Source organism: Prosopis cineraria, unplaced genomic scaffold (assembly GCF_029017545.1).
Source record: "Prosopis cineraria cultivar Desert tree isolate PC_DT_omini unplaced genomic scaffold, ASM2901754v1 PC12, whole genome shotgun sequence".
Lineage (NCBI taxonomy): Eukaryota > Viridiplantae > Streptophyta > Magnoliopsida > Fabales > Fabaceae > Prosopis > Prosopis cineraria.
Genome location: NW_026555343.1, coordinates 11,641,471 through 11,653,981, shown reverse-complemented (window position 1 = coordinate 11,653,981; position 12,511 = coordinate 11,641,471). Strand labels below are relative to the sequence as shown.

Below are 12,511 nucleotides of genomic sequence, written 5' to 3'. Positions count from 1 at the left end.
TCATGGCAATTTCATTTGGTAAGAATAAATTAAGCAATAGTCCCTCATAAAGGTCAAGTGTTTAACTCTCAACTCTCAAATATATATAGGTAAGTGTTTCACTCAAGTTCCCCTATTAAAACCTCACTACCATAGGCTTGTTTATCATCTAGGTCTTCACTATTTATGTCATATGCAATGCAAGAATCAATAGGACTTTAGTTTAGGTTGTAATGAGCCTTAGGTAAAGGTATGGTATAAAAATAGGAAAATGACGGCTAATAAACTTTAGGATAATGAAAAGCATATTTGAAACGAAATATATAGAATGAAAGAAACAAAATAAATTGATTTGGGTTTATTTTTCTCTCTTTGTTTTGTTTTCCTTTCCTTTGCTTCATGTGCCTTTTTATTTATTTATTTTTGTTACGTTCTGACTTTTATGCTCTTTCTTCTTTTTTCTTCCTTTCTTCCTTTGCTTTTCTTTTCTCTCTTGTTTTTTTTTTAAAATAACCCAAATCTCTCTTCAAGCATATTCTTTCATTCCAACAAATATTATAATACACTTTCCATCACCTAAAGTGGGGTGAGAAGAATGAAAGGAAAATATTTTTATAGGTTATGTTTTCAATTGGCTAAGATTTTAAAGAAAAGGTTTAGGCTCAAAGGGCTAACAAGGGATAAATTGCATGGGATGGCTATTTGATTAAGTAGGCTAAAAAAAGAATGTCTAAATCATCTTCATGCAAAGCATATACAATTATAGTCTCAATTAAGAATCAAGACAAGTTTTAGAGTGAGAGTAGTGATAGGAGAATACACACAAGAAGAGGATAATATTAGGCCCAAATTCTCACAAGCTAAAGACTATTACATTAATTCAATGAAACCAAATTCATTGCCACTTAACTTAAATTTCAAACATAAGATCAATTATTTATCATGCTCAAATGTATCCAAACTAAAATTGTCTTAAATTTGCAACTTCGTACAAATTATTTTTTTATTTTTATTTTGAAAACAAGAACACAAAAATAACAAAAATGAAAACAAGAAAAAAAAAATTAGAAACAGCAAAAAACCTCCCCCTATACTTAAAATCTACGATGTCCTCAATGTAGAACATAGTTTGAAAAATGTATAGGAAAATGTAAATTAAAAGTGAAGAGAAATGATGCAACCTGATCGATTAAGTGTTATCTTGGAGGGAAGACTCCTCCACAATGTGTGTCTCAAATCCATCATAAAAATGCTTTAACCGATGCCCGTTAACTTTAAACTTTGCTCCAGTAGATTCTACCATAATCTCTACTCCACCATAAGAAAACACTTTAACAACTATAAAAGGACCTTCCCATCTAGAACAAAGTTTTCCTGACATAAGTTTCAATCTGGCATTATAGAGAAACACTTTTTGTCCCACCTTGAACTCTTTTCTAACTATCAGCTTATCATGCATTAACTTGGTCTTTTCCTTGTAGATTCTTGAATTTTCATATGCTTCCAAGCGAAATTCTTCAAGCTCTTGCAATTGATATTTTCTTTGGGCTCCTGCTTTAGTTAAATCCATGTTGCACTGCTTTACTGCCCAATAAGCTTTATGCTCAATCTCCACAGGTAAGTGACAAGCTTTCCCAAAAACAAGCCGATAAGGAGACATTCCGATTGGAGTCTTGTAGGCAATTCTGTATGCCCACAATGCATCATCAAGTCTCTTACTCTAGTCTTTCCTATTAGGTTGCACTGTTTTCTCAAGAATCTGCTTTATCTCTCGATTAGAGACTTCAGCTTGCCCATTAGTTTGGGGGATGATAAGGGGTAGCCATCTTATGCACAACCCCATACTTACCTAATAAACTCTGCATGCTTCGATTACGAAAATGGGTCCCTTGGTCACTGATAATGGCCTTTGGAATACTAAACCTGCAAAAGATATGTGACCTAACAAAATCTACAACAGCAACAGAGTCATCAGTTCTGGTGGCTTTAGCTTCCACCCACTTAGAAACATAATCCATAGCTAGTAAAATGTAAGCAAATCCAAATGAAACAGGAAAAGGTCCCATGAAATCAATACCCCATACATCAAATATTTCACAGAAAAGTAAAGGTTGTTGAGGCATCCCATTTCTACGGGAGATATTTCCTGTATACTGACATCTAGCACAATGCTTACAAAATGTATATGCATCATGAAATAGAGTAGGCCAGTATAATCCAGAATCAAGAACCTTTCTAGCAGTGCGTTGTGGACCAAAGTGTCCTCCACAAGCAAGTGTGTGACAAAAATGCAATATGGATTCAAACTCAATGTCAGGAATACATCTCCTAATAATCTGGTCACTACATATGCGCCAAAGGTATGGATCATCCCAAATGTAATATCTAGCTTCCCTCTTAAACTTATCTAATTGATGTTTCTTTAAATGCACAGGAAATGCAGAGGCAACTAAGTAATTGACTAAGTCAGCATACCAAGGAGTAACATCATGCATAGCTTATAAGCATTCATCAGGAAAATTATCATCAATAGGAATAGAAGGAATCATAGGAGATTCAATGCAACTCAAATGGTCTGCGACAGAATTCTTAGCTCCACTCTTATCCTTTATCTCTAAGTTAAACTCCTGTAGCAAGAGCATCCATTTGACTAATCGTGGCTTTGCATTTGGCTTCCTTAAGAGATACTTTAATGCTGCATGATCAGAAAACAGAACAACTTTTGCATTCAAAAGATATGATCTAAACTTATCTAATGCAAAAACAATAGCTAAAAGCTCCTTTTTAGTGGTAGTATAGTTGGCTTAGGCTGCATCTAAAGTTTTGGAAGCATAAGCTATGACATGTGATTTCTTATCAACTTTTGTGAAAGCACTGCGCCAAGAGCATAATTAGAAGCATCACATAATAATTCAAAAGGTAAATCCCAATTTGACGGTTGAATGATTGGTGGAGTGGTCAATCTTTTCTTCTACAACTAATTTTTTTTTTAATAAAGTGATATTTAAGGACCTTCTACGAACATTAATCATACAATCAACAAATTAAGGATCTTAAAGTCATAACATTTTAGGAAAAAAGTCATGATTTTTTTAGTTGGGAAGGAGAATTGGCTAGAAAGAAACTAGAAGACAGGAGATGGAGAAAGCAAATAGACATAGTTTTAAGTCTTCATGTAATGGTTGATAACTGAACAACAATTATATTTTCTCTTTATTGGCTTTTTACAGAAAAACAATTCAATTTCGTCCGATGGCTGACAAATGAAGTTTCTATAGTTGATGATATCTTTGATACAGACTATTGTGTTTATGAGAAAATTAATCTGGATTACATCATGTGGTCACACTTCTGCAAGTTTAATTGCAAACAATTTGTTTGCTAGTATGAATATCTGAATTTTCCGGCATTGCCATGGAAACTCACCCTGAAGCTACACTATTAAAGTTCACATGTTCACACTTTTGATAAAAAATAAATAAATAAAGGCAACATGTTATGGATAGAACTCTGTTCATCACATGATCCATGGTGGACAAACACCAATGAAACATGACGTGAGCAGCGTTACATCATGCCCATGGACATGGTTAATTAAAAAAAAAAAACAGTACTTACTTGGTATCCATGCTTAATTATCACACCTACAGCTATTTGAAGCATTCAATACACGAAAGCAATTTTAATGGTGGTTTCTGTTTTCAAAATAAAAACATTAAATTAAAAAAATTATTTGCATAAGGGTTTAAAATTAGACAGTAAATCATATATGCACACGAGTCGCAAAAAGATGGGACTTCAAAATTAAATAATTACCTGGTTAATTAATTTATTAATATATTTTCGGCGACTCTATCTGGTCTTTTCTATATTGCCATATTTGCTGGAAAGCAACATAATGGTTGTTGGGACAATTGTTTAATTGGCTCGAGGTTAATTTTCAAGAAAGTAATTAGCGGTCCAGCAATATTTGGAAAGATGAACATCGACTGTGAGATGATATATGATTTCAATACCCAAGATAACTGCTCCACGTTTTCTTTTTTTAAAAAAGAGACTATTTCAGTAAAGCATTTTATATTCAAAATTTGACTAGGTCACACAAGTTTTTCTAAAAATATATTATCCATTTTTTTTATATATAAATGCTACATCTTAGCTACAGCCAAGCTAATAGTACAAGACCCCGTTTTCCTTTTTGAAAAATTAGACAGCGAATCATAAATGCACACGGATCGCAAAAGACAGGTCTTCAAAATTAAATAATTACCTGGTTAATTAATTCATTAATATATTTTCGGCGAGTCTATCTGGTCTTTTTTTTTTATTGCCTTCCAGACAGCAATCCAATGGGTGTTAGGAGTTGGGATAACTGTTTACTCTCTCCATCCCTAAAACTATTTTCAACTTAATATCCTAAATTAATAAAAATTAGTTATTTAATTAAAAGTATAATAACATTTTAATTTTAACTATAATTATTGTAAATAAAAATAAATTTATTTTTTAAGTAAATTAATTTGAGTACTTATCTTTTTCTCTTTTCAATTTAATAAGTGTACAATAGTCTATTCATTAAAAAATATGCTAACAATATCTTATACATAGAGACGGACAGAGGAGTAAATGACTCAGGCTTAATTTTCAAGAACTTAATAAAATAATTAAAGGTGTTGCGATATTTCAATATCCACCGAAGGCATTATCTCACTCTCATTCCCTCCCCCCTTCTCTCCCTATATATTGGACCTGTAACTCTCTCTCTTTCTCTATTAATACCCTCCGAATCTTATCAACTTGCGACCTGTGATTACTCTTCTTCCAGCTGCAGCTTAATTCCTTCACTTTTTCAGTGTGTTGGAGTGAAGAAGGTAACAATGTTGTCTGGGCTTTTAGGGCGCAACAAGGACAAACAGATCCAAGGGACAGTGGTGTTAGTGAAGAAGAAAAACACCTTCGATTTGACTGACGTTGGTGTGTCTTTGTTGGATCGTGCCAGTGAGTGTTTAGGCCAAGGCGTGTCTTTCCAGTTGATTAGCTCTTCTAAATTTGACCGAGGTTAGTTCTTTCATATTTTTTTCTATTTGGAATAAGGTTAGTTTTTTTGACAAAGTACTATGTGTTCTTAACTTTTGTGATTTTTTTAATTAATCTGTCAGAAATATGAGATGCACCTATTAATTATTGAGTAGGACTGTGTTATTCCATGACACAGTTTCTTCTTTTCATGCTCTGAGCACAACAATTTCATTCTTAGGGCTTATTTTGTTTGTTATTTTTTTGTTTTTAAAATTATTTTACAATACAATTTTTAAAATTGTTTTCCAAAACCCAATGAAAAGCAAATCTTTTTGGTTGTGTTAATTAATTTAAAAACAGTTTTAGAATTAAAAAATCAGTAGATAGTGATTAGGGGTGTCAAATAAGTCTGAGCCTATGTGATAACTAAAAATTAGAATAGTTTTGAAAAAAATTAGATTCAAAACAATCATCCAAATATATTTTTAACTTTTAAAAACAAAAAACTGCTTTTAAAAATAGAAACCAAACATTTTTTTACCATACGTACAATAACTCTAATTGCTAAGCGTGCGCTTCTAATCTTATAGTGCTTGTATTGAATTATTTCCTTTGTATTCACCTATCATCTATTTATTCTATTTTAAAAAAACAAGTAGACCTAAAGTTAAGCATGCTATTAGCTAGGGTGAATAATATAATTCAATCTTATCCTATCAACTTCTTGAAATGTGCATCTTAGCCCCAGATCTTAATTCAAAATATTAAGTTTATGAATCATTTCTCTTTATTTTATATTAGTCATTAAATCTAATTTTATCCAATGTGAGATTTCTAATATTGACTTAAATTCACTCACACTTGAGCAAATTTATAAAATAGGATTAAAGTGCTGATCTATCTCTGGATTTTTTCGGGAGCACTACCCACCCTATAGTCATAGGTGGTGCAATTATCTAGAGGAAAAAATTAAACAAATAAATAATAGAAAATAAATGGTACAATTCAAAGAGAAATACAAGAAATTATTAATGTGGAAAAAACCTCATATTACAACACTCATGACCATAGGGTTCAAGGATAAATTAACACTTCAACTCTTAAAAAGTATGAAGGACCACATGTTGACAAAATATATCTGAGAGCTGCATCATTATAAAATTCATGTTCTTCCTTATATACTTTTGCAGAAAGGGGAGCCAAAGGGAAAATTGGAAAACCTGCATATCTGGAAGGGTGGATTACTAATCCCCAGATCTGATAGCTGAAAAATCTGAATTCAAAGTACACTTTGAATGGGAAGAAGAAGTGGGGATTCCAGGAGCATTTCTGATCAAGAACAAGCATCCTAGTGAGTTCTTCTTAGTCAGTTTGCTTCTCAAGAATGTTCCGTTTGAAGCTGAAATTCACTTCCCTTGCAACTCTTGGGTTTATCCTGCAAATAGACACGAAGATGGTCGCATTTTCTTTCGCAACATGGTAATCATATGCACTCCATCCACTTATAAATTGAGCATAAGAGAGGTACTCTTTTCATTCTCATATATAAGAAGAAAGAAAAAAGGAAAAATATAACTTTTTGTCACTAAACTTGTTCTTAATTATCGATGCAATCCCTGAATTTTGACTTGAAACAACTTAATTTCTATAATTTCTTTAGTTGAAACAACTCAATCTTTATAGTTTTTTGACTTGGTGCAACTTAATACCTATAATTTCTTAATTTAATAAACTACAAGAACTGAGTTTTGTTGAGTCAAAGTTCAAAAATTAAATTGATTATTGTGAAAAAGTTTAGCAACTAATTAAAAGTTATATTATCCAAAAAATATATTTTACATTCTTTATATAACGCAAAGAGAGAAGATTAATTTTGATCATATTTATAAGACATTTTACTATTTTTTATGTTCGTCAATATTTACCTTTATGCCTTTATTAAATGCTGAGGAAAATTATTAGAAATAATTATTTGTGTCTTTATTAATTGTAGAGGTGAAAATTTATTAATTTTTAAGATAGAGTTAATGAGGTTTAAAGTTTTTCTTCATTTCAATAAAACATGCTAGAAGTAATTTATAAACAGAAGTAAAGGGAGCACACATTTCAAATTATTTTTTCCTAAAATACCCCTAATAATTTTTAGCCTTTTCCCTTTAATAATTACAGTCATTTACTTCCAACTACTCCTTTTTGTTCATTTAATGAGGAGATGGGAATAAAAAGTTTTAACTACTGAAAAACCTCCCTTAAAAGTTTCTCTATGCATGAGACTAAAGTAGTAGACTCATTATGTTAATTATCTGATGAGAAACAAAGGTTTGTCCAATGTGCATTGCAGACATATCTTCCTGATAAAACACCAGATGCACTGCGTAGATACAGAGAAGAAGAATTGTCCAAATTGAAAGGCGATGGAATTGGTAATAGGGAACTTGAAGAACAGGACAGGATTTACGATTATGCTCCTTATAATGACTTGAACAATCCTAAAAAGTATGACCGTCCAATTCTTGGAGGAATGATTGAAGGCCAAATTAAACATCCTTACCCTCGTCGGGGAAGAACTGGAAGGTCACTAGTAAAGTCAGGTCAGGCTTTCAGATTTTATGTAAATTGTGGTAGATATCAAGTTACATCCATAATCTAAATGAACACAACAATGAATATCCTTATACTTATGAATTTGTCTACCTTCTTACTCTCATTAGTTTGTCATTGTATTATCAGCACATGACATATGTGAGGATTTTTATTTGTGGGCTAAAGTTTACCCTTGATCTTCTGACTTTATATAAGGTTTTAATTTAGTCCCATAATTTTATAGAGTGTCTTTTCAATTTTTTAATCCTAACATCATTAGTTTTTTAAATGACTATTTTGTTTATCAATGATTAGTTTAAAAAATTAAACTTGATATGTTAATATTTGAGAATGTTTTGTCACTATTTAAAGTTTAGTGTTGGAATTTTTTATTAATGAAATTAATATTTTTAGGATTAAATGACTGAAAAGACACTTTATAAAATTAAAAAATGAAATCATGTGTGAAGTTAAAGGGTTAAATATATACTTGAGCCTTGATTTGTGTGTGACATAAAATTTAGGGAAAATGACAATTACAAACCTTGTAAAGGCATATATGACAATCAGAGACCTCAAATTATTGAAATGTTATGAAAGGATAATAATTTTTATTTGTAACTAATAAATAATTATTAAAATCAATTATGAATCGATTGAAAATAACTGTCAATATCATAATATCAGACATGTGAGGATATTTAGGGATTGTTTGAAATTGTTTTTATTTTATATTGTTCTGAGAACTGGTATTTTGTAGAACATGTTCTGAGAACAAAAAAATAATAAAAATAGTTGTTTTTTTTCATTCTCTTATTCTCCAGAATAATAATCATAGAATACCTAAAAGTTATTTTCATTTTTCTGTTCTCCAGAATAATATTTTAGTTTTTTGTTCTCCAAAACATTTTTTGAAAACACGTTACCAAACAGATTTTTTTTGTTCTTTCTCGAAAATAGAAAACTGTTCTCAAAATAGCTCTCCAAATAAGCCCTTAATATCTGTGTGTTTGTGTGTGCAACACAATATTTAAGAGTTATCAGCTTATATCTCGAAGTTCAATGTTCGTATTACTTTATTTGTCATGGTGCTAGTGGGAAAAAAAACACTATTTAATAGCCTATGATTATCAGAAAACAATTGAATGTTCAAAGGGGTATTTTGTAAATTGTAACCTGTCAATCATCTTCAATCTCTTCTGGGGTAATAATAAAATTTTCCATTCCTGTGGCCGACCTATTACTATCATTTTTTTCTGATCCAGAATACGAGAGCAGGGTGAAATTTTTGGGCTCAAATTACGTTCCAAGAGATGAAGAATTTTCTCCATTGAAGAATTCAGACTTCATTACTTTTGGATTCAAATCTGTGACTAAGATCATCAAACCTGCTTTGAAGTCCCGTCTTTCTCAAGAATTCAATAACTTTGACGAAGTTCATAATCTCTACGAAGGTGGATTTAAGCTGCCAAAGGCTTTACTTATGGCCGTAAGTAGCTTTATTCCGATCCAAAAGTTAAAGGAAGTTTTCCGAATTGATGGTGAAGAATTTCTCAGGTTTCAAAAGCCTCAGGTGATTAGAGGTATGCCATATGTGTGTGCGTGTGCGTTAAGTTATCCACCCGTTGATACACTACATATTCGTGGTGAAAATTACCAGTGTGAAGGAAGAAACGATTGACTAGAGTTTATCTAATAGTTTTCTCACAAGCATCACACAATATGTAGATCATTTCGAGGCCGCTAAATATCATTAAACGGGGGTTTAAATTTAATTTGCAGATAATAAAAATGCATGGATGACAGATGAAGAATTCGCAAGAGAAATGCTTGCTGGAGTAAATCCTGTCAAAATTTGCCGTGTCCAAGTATGCCCAATTATTTGAAGTTAATATAGTTATCAATTTGATGCCATATGGTCAATTAATTAGAAACTTCCATTTCTTTCGCATATATCTTTTGCTTGCAGGAATGGCCTATAAAAAGCAAGGTAGATGGTACTATCTGCAAAATAAGTCAAGATGAAATCAAAGAAAACCTAGAAGGGCTATCTGTAGAAAAGGTGATCTAAAAACTTGTTAATTATTTATATATTCATCCAAAAAAGAATCCATCCAGTTCAAAATATAAGCATGTTTTGACGACATTCCGCATACTAATAAAATTTTTATTCTCATAAAAATATATATTGTTTTTTTTTTTACCCTTAGTTCAATTTGTGATGAGTGAGAAGGAAAAGGTCATAAATTCATAGGCATAAGAATCTTGGTTAATAAATACAAGGGGTAAAGTAAGAAATTTCTTTAACAAATACTAAGTTGCTTATTTGGACCAAGATTAGTTGGGAGAAAATGATTACATTTTGGATTGGAGGGAGTATGTTGCTTTAGAATTGATCGAGTTCAACTTATTTCCTGTTTATAAATGTTCTCTATAATAATAACAATTTTTCTGTGTTTGATTCATCAGGCAATAGAGGAGAAGAGATTATTTGTACTGGACTACTACGATGATTTCATTCCATATCTGGCGCTTATAAACACAACTGCTGGGGAAGATATTACTTCTAAAGTTCCACCAAGAATATATGCTACAAGGACAATTCTGTTCTTGAAAAATGATGGCACTTTAAAGCCATTGGCAATTGAATTAAGTTTTCCACGAGAGGGTCAGTTTAATGCGACTCCTGAAGTCCACTTGCCTGCAGAACAAGGCGTGGAGAGTTGGATTTGGAAGTTGGCTAAAGCCTACGTCGTTGTGAATGATTCCACCTATCATCAACTAATTAGCCATTGGTATTTATATTTTTCTAATATATCTGTTTTCTTCTGCTTTCTTTATGAGAGACTTGTATTAATATTTTTACGTTTACGTACATGATAGGTTATATACTCATGCTGTCGTCGAGCCTTTCGTCATTGCAACAAATCGACAGCTTAGTGTGCTTCATCCTGTTTACAAACTTCTAGCTCCACACTTTGTTGACACTATGAAGATAAATGCGCTTGCTCGACAGTTTCTCATCAATGCAAATGGCATTATAGAGTCAACATTTATGCCAGGAAGATATTCTATGATGCTTTCGTCTGAGGTTTACAAGAATTGGGTTTTCACTGATCAAGCATTGCCATCTGATCTTCTTAGGAGGTAAATATATATCACTAAAACAACTTATCATCAATTTGTGACCTAGGAATAAAGATGTGGTGTTGTTTTGTTGCTTTTTGCCTATTTTGTTCTGTTTCATCTTTCCAGACATTTGCTCCCCAATCCTAACAAGGTGTAATTAAAAGAAAGGAAAAATTAATCATTTATTTCTTATAGTTTTGACTCAATTAAAATCCAGTCCTTGAACTTAAATTGAGTCAAATTATAAGAATTGAATTACAATTAGGTTAAAAGTATAGTGGCTAAATGATTAATTTTCCCTAAAAGAAAATTTTGATTCTATATTGTATTATAACATAGAGATAGAAGATAATGGTAATGGTTCCTAATTTCTTGCTTGATATAGGGGAATGGCAACTAAGGATTCAACCTCTCCTCATGGCCTTGACCTTGCAATCAAAGATTACCCTTATGCTATTGATGGACTAGATATATGGTTTGCGATCAAGACTTGGGTCCATGATTATTGCTTCTTTTATTATGATTCAAATGAAACTGTTCAAGGAGACACTGAACTTCAATCTTGGTGGAAGGAACTCGTTCAGGCAGGTCATGGTGATAAAAAAGATGATCCAAGTTGGCCCAAGATGAAAAATCGTGACGAGTTGATAAATTCTTGCACTATTCTGACATGGATTACTTCAGGCCTTCATGCAGCTGTTAATTTTGGACAATACCCATATGGTGGTTATATACTAAACCGACCGACTATGACCAGACGTTACATGCCTCAGAAGGGTTCTCCTGAATATGAAGAGCTCAAGACTAATCCAGAGAAAGTATTCTTGAGAACCATTAATTCCAAGGAGCAAGCAATGACTGTCATTTCGACGTTAGCTATCTTGTCCAGGCATTCTTTTACTGAGGCATATCTTGGACAATCTGACATCTCTGATTGGACATCAGATAAAGAGCCCTTAGAGGCATTTGAGAGGTTCAAAGAAAGACTTAAAAAGATTGAGGAAAGAATCGAACGAGATAACAACGACGTGAAACTCAAAAATCGACACGGTCTTGTTAACATGCCCTACACCTTGCTCTACCCTAACAGTGAACCAGGGCTGAGTGGGAAGGGAATCCCAAATAGCATCTCTATCTGAGGGGCTTCTTCAGGTATCCCCATGTTGATGTATACTCTATTCATGTTTGGAGTCGTTCATCTGTAGCTAGGGATATCTCTGTTTGTGCTTTGAAGACATTAATTAATAATAGGTTGACTTGCATTTGCCTATCTTTACACTTTTTTGTCATGTGCTTTGCTCTCCAGTTCCCTAATTTTTTTGGTTAGGGAATAATAATTTGAAATGCATATTGACATTAGTTGACATAAATATAGATATAGTGAATTTTGATATTTTTATCCCAACTAGCTTTATGACTTAGAACCCCCCACTAGAATGAAATTCTAAGATAAGGTCATATATGCCAAAGGAAGTTTAAATCTTTGCTTCAATTTTGCGTTCTTTGGATAATCAAATACATAAATTTTATTGATAAGAGTGCCATTTGATTCCTACTAAATTAAGAGTGGGTTTTATTTTCTAAAAAAAAAACTTCTTCATAATGAAAATTAATTTTCAAACATAATTGTTTTTTTTTTTTGGGGCTAGCAAGAATCTCGAAACATGATGGTATCAAATCAACTATATATCAACAAATTAAATCAACTATATATGACCAATCAGGAATCAAATCAACCATATATCTGCAAATTAAATCAACTACATATGACCAATCATCCTGATTGGTCATATCAATTGGA

General features: G+C 32.2%; 1 protein-coding gene and 1 pseudogene across 1 annotated transcript; one reads left to right on the top strand and one right to left on the bottom strand.

Moving 5' to 3' along the window:
- Window positions 1-1,168: 1,168 nt before the first annotated feature.
- On the bottom strand, window positions 1,169-1,639 carry LOC129289094 (uncharacterized). Its single transcript, XM_054925910.1, has one exon. It carries the CDS (start codon window positions 1,637-1,639, stop codon window positions 1,169-1,171), a length of 471 nt encoding a protein of 156 aa, XP_054781885.1.
- Window positions 1,640-4,856: 3,217 nt separating this feature from the next.
- LOC129288080 (probable linoleate 9S-lipoxygenase 5) lies at window positions 4,857-11,849 on the top strand (annotated as a pseudogene).
- Window positions 11,850-12,511: the final 662 nt, after the last annotated feature.

Coding starts and splice junctions, on each gene's coding strand:
- LOC129289094 (XM_054925910.1), bottom strand. CDS start 1,639: ATGTCTCCTTATCGGCTTGTTTTTGGGAAAGCTTGTCACTTACCTGTG.